This window comes from Nuphar pumila, chromosome 10, assembly GCF_984573655.1.
Source record: "Nuphar pumila chromosome 10, dmNupPumi1.hap1.1, whole genome shotgun sequence".
NCBI lineage: Eukaryota > Viridiplantae > Streptophyta > Magnoliopsida > Nymphaeales > Nymphaeaceae > Nuphar > Nuphar pumila.
This window is the reverse complement of record NC_143258.1, coordinates 113,770,196-113,786,584: the sequence shown is the minus strand read 5'-3', so window position 1 is coordinate 113,786,584 and position 16,389 is coordinate 113,770,196. Positions and strand designations below refer to the sequence as shown.

Below are 16,389 nucleotides of genomic sequence, written 5' to 3'. Positions count from 1 at the left end.
ATATGGGCGTAAACATCTCTGGTCCTTCGAAATTGTGTTGTGACAACAAAAGTGCAATTTATATCGCCAACAATCGCATCTTCCATGAGTGCACTAAGCACATAGAGATGGATTGCCACTTTGTTCGTGATGAATATTTGAGAGGAACAATTACCTTGTCATATGTCACATTAGAATATCAATCGACGGACTTCTTCACTAAAGTCATTCCTGCTCCCCGCTTTATTTTCCTACTTAGCAAACTTTCGGTCATCTCCTCGTAAAGTTTGAGGGGAGGTGTTAAAATACATGTACTCACATATATATATATATATGTGTGTGTGTGTGTGTGAAATACCCAATAGGGGTATTTTCATCATTTACATAATTGTTTCTAGAAACAACTATTTTTAATACTTAGGATATTTTAGATTTTATTTTTTTAAATACTTTTTTTGTACTACATTAGGGGTCCCACCATGTAGTCGTTGAGACCCCCAACGGTCATAAATACGACCATTGGGGGCTCCCAACGACAACATGTGAGAGCCCCCAATGGCTCTCACTTTTCCCACTTCTTTTTGTATAAATAGAAGTGTGCTCCCCATGTATTCTTTAAGCCTTAGAGCTCCTCTCTAATAAATCTTTTATTATTTTTATGTGTTGCCTTTTAAAAGCTTGTTGTATTGTTCGACAGTGGACTTCTCTCTTATTCTCTCTCTTGTATTTGTCCATTATAGGACATTGTGAATGTTTTAAGCATTCTTTGTATTTCCGCATACTTCATTACAAATATATATATATATGAACAATGTTATGATCCTGTGAGTAAAAAGATTTGGACTTCTAGACCTGGAATTTTTAGAGCATGTATTGTATTATAAGAACATGCAGCTAGAAAGCCATGAGCCCATCTTCTCTTTCCGAATACACTTTCATGCATACCCTAAAGTAGAATAAGAGAATAAGATGATAACCTATAGTATAAGACCTTTAGATGTACCCAGCTGATCCTTTCTTGAGAAGTATGATCAGGTAGAAGAGGATCTTTCTCAACCAAGTCCCAATATGTCTTAGGCCGATCCAAATGCTCAAGCAATGGAACCTCCTAGATACAAGTACATAGGACCTCTTGTTCTTTTGTTCCTCTTATGTATTTTGTTTAATATGAATCCTTTTCTGTTACTCATCACACTTACTTAGCCTTAATTTATTCCTATCATGAGTCAAAATCATATATTAAAGTTGTCATGTAACCTAAATGGCAACAAGCCATGAGTCAAGGGCTAAATGCATTAGAGAGGATGAACGCATGGGAGTTGGTCAAGCTACCAAGTAGCAAGAATGTAGTCAGTTGCAAGTGGGTGTTCAAAATTAAGACAAAGGCATATAGAATAATAGAAAGATATAAAGCTGGCTTGGTGGCCAAATGGTATAGTCAACAATATGGGATTAGATTTTGTAGAGACCTTTTGCTTTGTTGGCCCATATGAACATTTGGACTCTTCTTACAGTAGCCTTAGTCAGACGGTGGAATTTATGGCAGCTAGATGTTAAGAATGTCTTCTTGAATTATGACTTGGAGGAAGAGGTGTATATGGAATTGCCTAGGTGTATCAAATAATTAAGGTAGAATATGCACGTTAAGAAGAGCATTATATGGTTTGAAACAAGTGTCTCGTGCATGGTTTGATAAATTCAGCTCAATAATCAAGAATTTGAGGTTCAAACAAAGCTATCATAATCGTGTCTTGTTTGTGACATCATCTAGTAAGAGTCAGTGTTTTCTCTTACTTTATATGTGAAAAGATATCACGGTTGGGTTTGGATCTCAGGATCCAGACCTAACCCGGTTTTAATTTAACACATGTTCATTAATGGCATAATGTAATTTTATGTTATTATGTAATGGGTATTTACGTACCCTAATAGTTGTATCAGCATATATTTAAATGTAAGCCAATACCGCAAACCCTAATTGGGTTTTCTGCAGCCACCGACGCCTCTTGCTCTCTCTACTCTTCCTCTTGTGAAAACGGTGGAGTACCATTTTCTAACATGGTATCAGAGCTTCAGATCCTTCCTTGAAGATTGTGTTCTCCTATGAGCATTCAGTCCAGCCCCTTAACCCTCTTCTAAGGTATTTTTCTCTTGGTTTGTATTGCTTCTTCTTTTCTTCCACAATCCAAAATATTTGATTCCTTCTTCTGTTCATTCCTCCTAATAATCATTGTTCTTTCTTTCATAGTGTTGCATCCAATTTCTTTCATTCAATAACCTAATCACGCAATATCAAAACTCTTGTTTGCGTGATTTCAAAGATTGAAATCACGTCAAACTCATTCTTTTCTTTCTGCATATTGACGTCAGAACTGAATTTGACCTGAACACGATCTGTGTTCTGTCTTGACTGATTAACGGTACATTATCTTCCTCTCTACTTTGGATGTTTTCCCATTTAGAAACAGACCACGTTAAAGAAAACACGTTATGTTCATATTAACGTGTTTTCTTACCAATTGAATCCTTACTTTCCTTTAGAGCAGTTTGTTTACTGCATATTCTGTTTTTTCTGCCTCAGGTCTGCAGGTTATTACTAGAAAAAAAAGGCAGCCGAATTTTCTGAAATTCAGTCATTTGTTCTAAATTCTTATTTTGTTTGCTCTAAAGTGACCCCTCTTTCTAACCTCTTAATCCTCCTCGTTTTTTGCTTTCCATTGACTATGGATTTCTTTTCTTCTTCACAATCTAGCCTTTCTTCTAACTTTCTCAGTTAGCTTGTGTCTGAAAAAATGAATAATTCCAATTTTTTAACTTGGAAGAGACAAATCATCTCATTTATAAGGAGTCAGGATTTTTCTGGACATCTAGATAGCTTTGTTCCTGTTCCTCCAAAGTTCGTATCACAAGAAGGCAAGAATGGGGAGGGTGACACTTTCATTACCTTTGTTAGAAATCCAGAGTACGTATCCTGGATGAAGCGAGACCAGGCTTTGGTTGCCTACATCACTTCCACCCTGTCACAGGAGGTGCTTGTGGCAATCCCAGATGACTGCTCAGCTATGCAGTTATGGCATCGCCTTGTTCAGACATATTCTCAAGTTTCTCAGGCTAGAATATTATTTTTAAAGAAAGAGTTTCAAATGTTGAGGAAGGACCCCATGGTTGGGTACTTAAACAAAATGAAGAGTATCACAGATCAGTTGGTCATCGTGGGTTGCGCGGTCAATGACAAAGATATGGTGCAGCAGACTTTGAGCAGGCTGGGAGCCGATTATCACATGATGGTTACTTCTTTGTTGTGTTTTGTCAAACTTACCTACATTTGAAGACCTTCGTGTTAAGCGCTTACAGTATGAGATGACCTTGAAGGGATTTTCTGAAGGTATTCACAACCCCATTGGAGCACACGATGTTCTTGCCACAGGGGTTACTTATGGTCGAGGACGTGGCAGGTATGAATCTCACAAAAGGGGAGGTCAAGAGAAGAATAGACAAGGAGCCCATGGAATATTACCTACTCCCAGTGTGCCTCCTAATCTACAAAGGCAAAGGACAATACCTACCTGTTTTCTCTGCAACAAAAGGGGGCACATCAAAGAAAATTGTTGGCATAACCCGCAAAACAGAGGAAAATAATTGGAGACAAGAAAGAGAACTGATACATTGCAGAATACTGGAGCAATCAAAGAGTTGTTATTGTTTGCCTTGGCTGAACTGAACATCAAACAGAATGATCAAGGTACTTAATATGTTGATTCTGGTGCAGCCACTCATGTCACTGGTGATGTTGGTAAGCTCCTAAATCTTGTTCCTTATGTTGATAGAAATACTATTGTCATTGGAGATGGGTCTCATCACCATATTTCAGACATTGAAAATTTTGTCATTCCTATGTCCAACTCTTCCCTTACTCTTTCAAATGTCATTCATGCTCCTAATATTCAGAAAAATATTGTTTCAGTCTCAAAGTTTGTCGATGACATTAATGCCTCAGTTGAGTTTACTCCTTTTTCTGTTCATGTTAAGGGCCTTCACACGAGGGAAACGTCCGCTGAAGGAAAACGACAAGGGAATATGTACGTGTTCCAAGAGAATCCTTCCTCTCGTGTTCAACACTTGAAGTTCACCACATCATCTTCAGCTTCTTCATTTTCCCCTGATAGTGTTCTTAATATTTCTGAATGTATTGAACTGAATCTTTGGCATGGTCGTCTGGGTCATTGTAGTAATCGTTTTATTGATAAGCTTGTTTCAAGCAGTCTTATTCCCAAGTCAAGTCTGAATTTAAGTGCCGATAATACAAAACGTTCTAGTTGTCTTCAGTGTAAGAGTCATGTTCTTTCATTTCATTCCATTAATAAAAGAGCTTCAAGACCAATTGAAATTATATGTTCTAATGTTTGGGGTCTGGCTCCAGTTCCTTCCATGTCTGGCACTAGATATTATCTCATCTTTGTTGATAGCTATTCTCGATATACATGGATCTTCTTTATGAAAAGTAAATCTAAAACCTTCAAATTGTTTCAGAATTTTCAATCATTTGTTCGAAATAAATTCTCTAAAAAAATTACTTGTTTCCAATGTGATGGAGGGGATGAGTTCTCTTTAAATGACTTTATTAATTTCCTTCAGACAAATGGAATAAGTAGGCAGGTGTCTTGCCCTCGTACCCCTCAACAGAATGGAATTGCTGAAAGAAAGCATCGCCATATTGTCGAAAGTGCAATGAGTATGATGCATGATAGTAATCTTCCAGTTACCTTCTGAGCAGAGGCCTTTCATACAGCAGTCTACGTCATAAATATCTTGGAAAGCAAATCACAATATTTCTCTTTGCACGGTGTACATCCAAATTATCATGATTTGTGTGTATTTGGGTGTGTATGTTATGCTCATGTTGACAGTTCAATGCAACACAAGTTTCAGGATAAGGCCTTACAGTGCAAATTTATGGGATACGCTGATGATTACAAAAGATACAAATGCTATGATCCCATGAGCAAGTGCATCAAGATATCTAAAAATGTTGTGTTTGATGAATCCAATTTTGGTCATAATGTTGACACTCATCCTGAAGTTAAATTTATCACCCTTGGTTGACCTCAGATCTCTTTTCTAGTATTGACGGTGTTTGTTCTTCAGACTGTAATCAAAGAGATGAGGGAAACGTGTCTACTGCTACGCAAAGAACTCAAGAAAGTGTGATCTCTGAACCATCATTAGCCCCCGAAAGGTATAAAGGCATTGTTTACTCTCGATGTGAGAAGGAGATATTCCCCAGCTCTAGTCAGGAGTTGGACTCTCCTTCTGCTTCCGTTCAATCCCCTATCCACATAAGGTCTACCAGGCCTCAGCATCCTATTGATAGGTGGGTTAGTTATGAGAACTTCTCAATGGATTTTCAACTTTTCTTAATCTCTCTGGGAAAGAAGGATCAACCCACCACATTTTATCAAGCAATAAATTCTAAAAGATGGATTGAAGCTATGAACCAAGAAATGGAGGCCCTTCATAAATATGGCACTTGGGATATTGTTCCCAGACCACACAATTAGTTGGGTCAAAGTGGTTGTACAAGATAAAGTATAATCTGGATGGTACTATCGAGCGATACAAAGCTAGACTGGTTGCCAAAGGTTTCACACAGGAGCAAGGACAAGACTATGACAAGACGTTCTGTCCAATGGTGAAAATGGACACTATCAAAGTCATACTATCTTTGGTCGTTGAGCACCAGTGGACCCTCAGCCAACTAGATGTGAAAAATGTGTTTCTGCATGGAACTTTGAAGGAGGAAGTATACATGGAGCAGCCCACTAGGCATGTAGAAGAGAACTCCAAAGAATACGCGTGAAATTAAAAAGAGCTATATATGGCTTGAAGCAGGCTTCTCGATCTTGGTTTGATAGTTTCTCTCTTGAAGTGGAAAAATATGGTTTTAGTCGGTCTCTTCTTGATCATTTCCTTTTCATATTCAAATGTAAAGATATAGTTACCCTGTTATTGATATATGTTGATGACATTATCATTACAGGTAACTCTAATGAACATATTGATCAGGTTAAAGAACTCTTGAATCATAGATTCAAGATGAAGGATCTTGGTAAACTGCAATATTTTCTTGGAGTAGAAGTTGATAGGACTACTGAAGGTACTTCATCAGAAACTCAGTGCATAAGATGGAGATTTGTATGAGGATCCTACAGGATATCGCAGGATAGTAGGAATGCTTTAGTATCTTACCTTCACTCGACTTGATATTGTCTATTATGTCAATCAGGTATCTCAGTTCATGCATCAACCGCATATTGGGCATATGAAAGTTGTGAAACACATTCTTCGATATTTGAAGGAAAATATTGGAGATGGTCTTGTGTACAGAAAGAGTATGGATGGCTATCACATGCATAAACTTCTTACTTATACAGATGCAGATTGGGCAGGAGGTCCAGATGAGCGCAGGTTAGTCTCAGGATACTGTGTTTTCATTGGCCTAAATCTTGTCTCCTAGAGCAGTAGGAAACAAAAGGTCGTAGCAAAGTCGAGCACAGAAGCTGAATATAGATCAATGGCAGTTGTTACAGTCGAAGTAACATGGATCAGGCACCTGTTGACAGAAGTAGGAGAGTCAATTTCTAAATGTATTCTATTGTGTGACAATCAAAGTGCCATCAACATGTCATTTAATCCCATCTATCACAGTCATGCCAAGCACATTGAAATCGATCAACATTTTGTACGACAAAAGGTTGAAGAGAAGGAAATTGAATCAGAATTCATTCAGATTGTTGATCAAGTTGTTGATTTGTTTACAAAGGGGCTTATCAAAGACAGGTTCTGGATGTTGAAGGGCAAGTTGTTCATGGTTCAAAACCATGTACAACTTGAGGGAGGGTGAAAAGATATCACGGTTGGGTTTGGATCTCAGGATCCAGACCCAACCCGGTTTTAATTTAACACATGTTCTTTAATGTCATTAATGGCATAATGTAATTTTATGTTATTATGTAATGGGTATTTTCGTACCCTAATAGTTGTATCAGCATGTATTTAAATGTAAGCCAATACCGCAGACCCTAATTGGGTTTTCTGCAGCCACCGACGCCTCTCTCTCCCTACTCCTCTTCCCCTTATGAAAACGATAGAGTACCATTTTCTAACAATATGGATGTGTCGAAGATGATATGAGAAAGTAAAGCTCAAACTTGCATAATGCTTTGAAATGAAAGATTTGGGAAAGTTGAAATACTTTTTGGGGCTTGAGGTAGCTTATCTAAGAGAGGATACTCATTGACGCAAGACAAGTATGAAGCAAATTTAATCAGCAAAGCAAGGTTAACTGATAATAAGAAACAATTGGACATCCCATGGAGGCAAATTGCAAGTTAAAGCACTCAATTGCAAAGCTTCTCGTGGATCCTATTGTATATAGGCAACTAGTCGAGAGCTTGATTTACTTGACCATCTCTAGACCTGATATCACCTTTGTAGTTCACATGGTGAGTCAGTTTATAAGTGCTCCTAGATCCAGACATCTTGGTGTAGTGTTGTACACTATCAGATATACCAAAGGCAGTATGAATTATGCAGTATTTTTGTCATCATATGCAACACTTGAGTTGAGAACTTATTGTGATGCAGATTTTGGAAGGGCCTCTCAAGATCATCATTCTACTAGAGCATTCTATGTATTTCTTGGAGATTCATAAATTCCAAAAAAGCATGAAGCAACAAAGAGTTGCTCTTTCTACTACAGAGGCTCAGTATAAGGCTGTCCTAAGTTACAGCTGAGATTATGTAGTTACAGTGGTTGCTTAGAAGATATGGGGGTTAAAGTGAGTGAGAGTAGTCCACTTCATTGTGACAATCAAAGTGCAATTCAGATAAGAAGTTTCACGAAAAGAGAAGCATATTGAAATTGATTGTCATTTCACCCGAAAAGCCTACCAGGAAGGAGTTATCTCATTGATATATGTTGTGATAGCTCATCAGATTGCAGATTGCAGATTGCAGATTGCAGATTGCTTCATCAAGTGTTTAGTTTTTAAAACCTTTCAGACATTCCTTTTTAAGCTTGGTATAATTGTATTCACATCATCTCAAGCTTGAGGGGTAGTGTTAAGAAATACATTGTACAATATGTGTTTTATGTATTGTTGTGATACTCTCATGTGTGTATATCATTATTTTTGCAGGTATTTAAGTAAAGTAGCTATAGGTGCATAGTCAAAGATGTTTGTCCTGTAGTGAGGGTAGGGTGGTCAACTGACTCAACTCCCATATAGTGATGTATTCTCCATGTTTCTTGTTAATGAAGCTACTTGTTCTCTACCTTCTTTTGTGCCTCTTTCCTTCTTCTTGGCCTTTAATGAAATCCCTTGCATGTTAATATCCAAAACACTCATTCCTTTCTATTGACAGATTTGAAAACTTTCACAGAAATTTCATTACTCACAAATAAAGCATAGATGGATCCCATCACCAGAACACCCATTCCTTTCTATCAATAGAAAGCTCTACAAGAAGAAACAAGTGTGGAAGGTAGGTCTATATAGGGAAAAGGTGTGAGGCTCTTTGTGAAGAAGGAAAGACAGGAAGCCTGACAATTTTGAATGGTGGCAGATGGTGCTTGGAGCATTTGGAGGCCTTTTGAGGGCCACTTTCACAGAATACTGACAGCAAGGGAAAAGGCAGCTTGTGCTTCTCTCAAAGGACTTGATTCTTTGTTCTCTACATGTCATGTGTGTGTGTCTATTTGTGAGATTCAAACATAGCATCTTCTGATTGCTGCAATAGTTTCAGTACCATTCCACCTGAAACTTGAATATAAAGGAAATAACAAACAAAGATCCACCTTTTATTTCTGGATCAAACATGTAGTCACTAGTAAATGTAGTCTCAGTGAAAAGGCAAGAGAAAGAAAAGAATGCTTCATGATAATCAACCAAGTGACGGAGGTATCCTATTCCTTATCACCTCGTTGACTGAGGCTATAGATTTTGTTTTAAATCGGGGTAAAGAAGTGTGGTAGTAAAGAAATGAACATGTTGCAAATTAGAGCTTTGTTTCCAGTTTCACAGAAACAAATTGTACCATAAGAATTCTAAAGAAATATGATTTATTTTTTAATTCTCCTAAGAAACTTCATCACCAAGGAAATGCTGACTGATATTAGTAAACTCACAAGCATAGAATGAAAATAACAACACAGACACAACAAATAAAATTTATAAGAAAGGTAACTTAACTATTTCACATGTAACCAACATACACAGGCCACAGTTCTGCCAATACTATAACCTTATTAGAAAGTTGAGGATGCACCATGAAGCACAGGATATGCAAAAATGCCAAAATAAAAGGCCAGAGAACAAGAAGCATCATATTTTGCAGTAGTTCCAGCCTAAATGCAGGTGAAAGGGGTTTAAAGAGTAAAATTGGTCATGATGGTAACAACTCACATTTGCAATGGAGCAAAAAACCTCCACATCCTCTTCAGTACCCATATGGAAAATTTAAATGAATGGTGAAACAACTCCTTTCCATACTAACACATGAATCATACGGCAGTTCAAATTTGTCAATCACTTCAAACAATTTACACTGTAATGGTTATGCACTAAGAAAGTTTTTATTCCATCTTACTTGATGGCTACAAAGATGTTTTTTGTGCTCAAAAACTCCACATCAATATATATATATATATATATATATATATATATATATATGTATAATGAAATCCCTTGGGAGCGACTTAGCAATAACTCTGGTCAGGCACAAACCAAGACAGCCAATAACTCTGGTCAGGCACAACCCAAGACAGCCATAATGTGGGTCTAGTTACATTGCAAACTTAGCAAGTCATACAAAACCATAATGATGCCTGTCAATTTGTTGCATTAGTCCTGCTATTGACAAACATTAACCAAAGTGATTTGTAAGATCACAGTTTCAGCTTTCTAAGTAGGTTTACCATCACAAGCTAAAATAGGCAAGCCTCAAGTGACTATAGCAATGCCGTATTGAGACTAGTTAGTGCCTCTGTAATCCAAACACAAATATACTGGCGATGAATTCATTGACATATGAGAGAGAGAATTCTTAAAATTCTCTACAATAAAAATTATAGGCACTGATATTCCCTATATTTTGAAAATATCGTGATATTAATGGCATTTCAAGGTAAAGCCGATGATATCATCAAAATATCTCCAGAATACACAATATCTCGATATTTTTGAAAAAAATATTTTTTTATATATTAAAACTACTTTTTCAAGTTATTTTTTCTTTTGTATTTTAAAATTTTCAAACTTGTTTTTTGATATTCTTGGAAGAAAAATAATACAAAACCTATTATTTGCTTATCTTTCTTATTGTTCTTCATATTTTTCAATTTATAAAACTTCTGAGATTTGCTTAAGAAAACCACTTTCCAAAAAAAACAACTGAGAAAAATCCTCCGCAAGAAATTGCCGAGAACGATACTGGCGACTATGGTAAAAATTCATAACAGTAATATGTGTTTATAATATCCAATGAGAATGTGGAACGAGCCAGTATACATGAAAATCTCAGCCGAAAGTAAGGCAAATATATTATACTTCTACATTATGCCAATTACACGATCATGCACCAGAATCACCCTTTCTAGATTTTGTCAAAACCAATTTGTAAGTTGAATTATGCCTCATCACTATCAGTGAAATGTCCAAGTGAACTTCAGGCAGGCAGGCAGAAATTTCAAATCTTTTAAATAAATGAATTACTACCTGAAAAATAAGTCCAGCAGTTCCATTCCAGTTCGGTCTACAAGGCCGACTAAATTCAATGCCAGCAGTTACTCGGCCAATTGTTATTCCACCGTGTTCGGATTGGTTCCCATGAATAAGGGTCCCCGGAGTCTTTGAGTTCTACATTGAAGGAAGATCAGAAAGGGATTGTGTTACATGACCTAAATTCATGGCTTTTAACCAATGTATGTATCAAACCACAAACAATTTGTCGTTACCTGGATCATGATTGATCTGGATGTCCTCTTGTCATCTCCTTCAATCCATGGATCTGTGTAATTTATGCGGAATATAGAATCAATCTGTCCTCTCTCCAGTGATACATTCAGTTTCTGATTGCGTCCAAACAAATTTCTGTGTGAATATGCAAAGCTGCAATCAACATGAGACTGAAGTTAATATACAAGAAATCAGGTAAAAATTATCAAATTGCTTGGCATTTTATGGTTGAAAAGCAAAAAGTATCAAACAAAATTAGCTTTGTAAGAATTTTTCAAACATAATACATAATACATGAATCACAACCAAAGAACTCTTGGGACATGATCAAGTAGAATTCCCCAAAGAAATTTTAACATTCATTTCTGAAGATGTTGCATGGTATACAGACAGGCCCACAACATACAATATTTTCAGCCCTACCCCTCCCTTCAAAAAGATCATGTTTTCCTAAAGTGAAAAAAACAAACACAAAAGGAAAATGATACAGAGACTTGTAACTCTGGAAACACATGGATTACCTTCCAATTAATCCAGAAAGGGGTCCTCCTGTTATCCTGCAAATAGAAAGCAATACTAAAGTAAATATTAACACGTAGCAAGTGACAATTGAGCACATGCATTCCATTGGCATTAAAGAGTAACTGTAACACCTGTGAATTTTTCTATAATTCTGACATAAATAAAAATGAAATTTTGATTTAAATACGGTCTGAATCCTTATTTGTGTGTATATTTTTATATTAGAATATAATTTGCATTTGGGTCGGATCTCGAATAGTATCTGACCCAATCGATGTCTCTAAATTCTGGCACGATCTGATACTGTATCTCAGAAATTGGATCTCTGATATTGTATCTCAGAAATTCGATCTTTAATATTGGGTCTTAGTTCAAATATGGATTTCAGAAATTTTAAATGGACTCTGGATCCTCATTGGGTTGATCCAATTACATGTGTTAAAAAAAAAAACCAAGTAGGGTGGGACGTCCCCCACCTACTTGATATATATATATATATATATATATATATATATATATATATATATATATATATATATATATATATATATATATATATATATATTGAGAGAGAGAATAATAAGTAAATGGTAAATGAGTTAAAGTAAATCCTAATTAACTACAGGATTATTAACTAGAATAATAAGTAATTGGCTCTCAAAGATTGGATCTCAGAAATTGGATCTCCGATATTGGATCTCAGAAATTGGATCTTTAATATTGGGTCTTGATAGTCCAAATCAGAGTTACCGGAAGCGCCTAGGGTAATGCGGAAGCGTGCTTCCCCGATACGCGCTTCGAAAGCGCGAAATGTCGCGCTTCCGAAACGCGTTGGGAAGTGTCCCCCTTTTTTGGGAAGCGTGCTTCCCTTTTATGGGAAGTGTGCTACCCTTTTATGGGAAGCGCGCTTCCCCCACACTTTCCCCTCGCTTCCCCATTTTTTCATTTTTTTCGCTTCCCCCTCGCTTCTGGTTCGCTTCCTAGGTCGCTTTCGAGACGGTTCGTAATTTTCTTCTAAGTGGTCCCACACTTCCCCGCTTCCTACATTTTTGAAAGTGCCTCGCTTCCTGCTCCCGCTTCCCGTATCGCTTCCTGCTCCCTCAACTGGCAACTCTGGTCCAAATATGGATTTAAGAAATTTTAAATGGACTTTGGATCCTCATTGGGTTGATCCAATTACATGTGTTAAAAAAATAACAGGTAGGGTGGGACATCCACCACCTACTTGATATATATATAATTAAATAGAATAATAAATAAATGGTAAATGAGTTAAAATAAATCCTAATTAACTAGAGGATTACTAAAATTAAAAAAGGAGATGTTAAAAGATAAAAGGTTAAGTTAGAAAAAAATTACCCTTTTGCGTTTTAAGTGGTTAGTTATGTTTGGAAGAAAAAAAAAGGTAAGATAAAATGATAATGCTTGGGAGAAAAAAAAGGTAAGTGGTTAGTTATGGTATCTCTCCTACACGATTTTGGAGAGATATCTCTAAAAGGATGAGCCCTAGTCGATTAGGATGAGAAGCTATAGCTAAAAATTAGGGAAGGACCACCTTTTAAGGGGGTGATCTCCTCTCACGCCCCACTCTATCCCTAAACCGACCTCTCTCTCTCTCTCGTGACTCTATCTCTCCTCTCCCCTTCCTCCTCTCTGCTGCTCCTCCCACACGATTGGGGAGGACTCCAACTAAAGGAGCGCTGAACATGAAGGAGCTGTAACTGCAGGAAGGCTGCAACCGTACCTCAGAGGGAACAACAATCTGGAGGGGATTGACCTATCGGCTTAACTAACCGCATTGTGCATCGAGTCCTTGATCCGAATCGAGGTAGGAACCTGTTAGTAGTATCTGTGTGCAAGGTGCCAAGATGCACCTGCATGCTGTACCTATCGCAGGCATATGTGTGGTTATACATATGCTCCGTCATGGGTATTAAACATGGCTGAGACGGGATGCAGAAACTAAATATATATACAGTTCCACTGATGCATATAATCTGAATATGCTGCAGATATTTATACATGCATATGTATTGCTGTTTCATGCAAATAAATTTCCGAGAGCGTTCTAAGCAACTATGTCTCTCCTGAGCATGTTCATATAAATCTGAAGTTTTTGAACCTGAGATAACATATATTGGCTAAGTATTTCCGTCTGAAAACACTGCAGATATTTATGTACCTGCACATGTATTGTTAAAACATACACTCAAATTTCTTAATCATGTTACAAGCACCTATGATTTTTCTGAGCACGCTGTTATACATCTGAAATCTCTGAACATGAAATGACATATATGTTGCTGAGTATGTAATGTACCTCTGAAGTCAAGAACAAGCTGCAGAAACTTATATACATGAACAGGTGTTTTACTGTTACATGCATCTAAGAGCCTATTACATGTATCCACAACCCTTCTGTGCATGTGTTCACTGTTCATACACATCTGACGTTCGCTTACTCGCTTACGTGTGTGTGTGTGTCTGTGTGTGAGAGCATGAATACGCCGTAGTAATAGTGTAAATACACATATAGGAGTTGGTGTGCCAGCTGTTACATGCAATTACAATTTCTTTTAGTATGTTACATGCCTTTATGCTAAAGCTGAACATGTGTTTTTACAGTCCTCATGCATCTGTGTTTTCCTGAACCCATACCATCATGCATTTTACTGATTACATGCATCATTGGCATGTAGTATGCTGGGAACAGGCACCTGCGGTTTGCCTGATCCTGTAGCAGTATATGCCCTGCTGATTGCATGCATCTTCGGCATGTAGTATGCTGGGAACATGTAATACCCATGAATTTTATCAGGTAAATAAACTTGAAATTTATATTCTTAAGCTGGTACAAGGATATTTTTAGTGTAGTATTTGTTTATTCGTATATGGATCTCGGATATCCTATTTGGATCTTCAATGATTGGAATCCCTGATATCCAGTTCGGATCTTTGATATTTCATTCGGATCTTAGATATCAGATAGCGAACATTAGATGAGATATTTAATAATCATTTTGGTCAAATGGATCAGATCTCTGGTTTTGGACCCTTAATATCAGGGTTAAATTCGATATTGAATCCAGGACACATGGAGTGGATCCACGAAGTTTAAATCGAAACTGTAATGAGAAAATTTCTATATTGGGCCTACAACACTTTAGTGGGACCGGTATACCCTATGTAATATTTGGATCCACATTACTTTATTTGGATCTTGGACAGCGAAGATTTAAATATGGTATGAATCCAATTAAAATTTTAATGGTTGGATCCATAATAATGTGTTGGAATCCATGATAGAGTCTTTTGGATCCATGAATATCAATTTGGATCCATAGTTCCAAATCATAGTATAAAGAAAACCTTGGATCCTTAGATCCGGATCTCTTATAGGGATTTATAAATAAAGTGGATCTTGGATCCATAGTAAGTTACGTCAATTTCAGGATAATGTAATTGGATCCATAGTAATTCAATTTGGATCCCTATTCGAAATTTTAAATATTAGTACTTTAAAAAAAATCTAAAAGATACGGATCCGTGGATGGATCCGGTAGGCCCAAAACGTGGACCCAACTATATGGGGGTCACAGATTCAGTCGAACCAAACCCGCAACCGTTGGTGCGTTAAAATGAAGTCACGAAAAAAAATCGTGTAATAAGAGGGGGGGTTCATTAGTGAACACGAAACCCTAAAATTTGGGTGAATGGGGGTTACGAAAGGGGATATTGAGAGGCATGGGGAGGGAAAAACCGACTCCTCTCCCCCACCCACGATCTCTGTAACTGCCTCTCCCATTTCCCTCTCTATTTAACCAACCCCACCTTTCCTCTCTCACTCGTTGTCTCCCTCCTTTCCTCTTGTTGTCGCATGACCAGGGACGAACGGCACACAGCGGTACTGAAATAACTGCAGCAGCCGGTGGAAAGAGGAAGATCTTCAAAAAGGTAGGGTTTTACTACGATTGTTGTGGGTGTATTTTGTTTCAAGCTTGCAATGCGTTGTAACACACCCCAAATCAAAAAGATTTCAAAATTTTAGAGGGGTTTTAAGTGGATGCAACAGTATGTGATTCCTTGGGTAGCTAATCAGTCAATACCTTCTGGTATGACCGATCGGCGTGAATATATGTGGCTTAACATTGGTAAATACTCTTAAAATCCTGATCTGCGTATTTACAGCAGAATATAGTTTGGTTTATGTCCGGTTCCATGAGTAAAAGCTGTATATGTTTAGTTATATTTCCTGAAATAAGTCAAGTCCCTGTTCTGCGTGCCTTAAATTTTGAAATATCTACATATTGGAACTCTTGATCTGCATGCTCTAGCTTAAAATTCGATATTGGGACTCTTGATCTGCATACTTAGCTTTGAAGGTATGTAATGGTATATCCATAGTTCTAATCTAGGTGTATGTTGTTTCAGAAAAGAGATTTGAACTTAAGATTTGAGTGTTATTACTTTTAAGATTCGATAAGATATTCATTGAAAAAAAAATCCACATACGATTAACTATTGTCCCAGTTTATCTCTGCGCACTCATAAACAATCGTTGCATAAGATCATGTTTACTTATCACCCAGTTTGGATTCATCTTAAAATGTTTGAGTAATTAGTAAGGATTGGGGTTTTGGGTATAATAATGTTGATTCAGGCCCCATTTCTTTTATTCAACTATGTTATCTTTATAGGATGCTGAGTAATCAATGAGTAGTGATTTTCGCATGCATATTTCAACTTATATATATATATATATATATATATCAGTTTTTGTATTGGGCTTATACTCAAAATTCGGTATTTTGTATAAAGGTCCCCAGACCCTATGTTCGACCAACTTGTGTTTGTTTTTTTTTTGGCATGATTC

The 16,389-nt window shown here is 37.1% G+C and overlaps 1 protein-coding gene across 5 annotated transcripts in view; it reads right to left on the bottom strand.

The window, feature by feature from the left end:
• Nucleotides 1–16,389, bottom strand: part of LOC149827975 (outer envelope protein 80, chloroplastic-like) — a 90,744-nt gene that overhangs the window by 25,152 nt on the left and 49,203 nt on the right. For all 5 annotated transcript variants that reach the window (XR_016434993.1, XR_016434991.1, XR_016434995.1 and 2 more), the window contains exons 8-10: nucleotides 11,516–11,551; nucleotides 10,994–11,147; nucleotides 10,755–10,895 (exon numbers count right to left, since the gene is read on the bottom strand). Coding sequence is in view for 1 of the 5 variants with exons in the window: in XM_090019770.1 (XP_089875896.1) it covers nucleotides 10,755–10,895; nucleotides 10,994–11,147; nucleotides 11,516–11,551 (331 nt within the window). In the remaining 4 variants the exon portion in view is untranslated. The remainder of the gene's footprint in view (nucleotides 1–10,754; nucleotides 10,896–10,993; nucleotides 11,148–11,515; nucleotides 11,552–16,389) is intronic.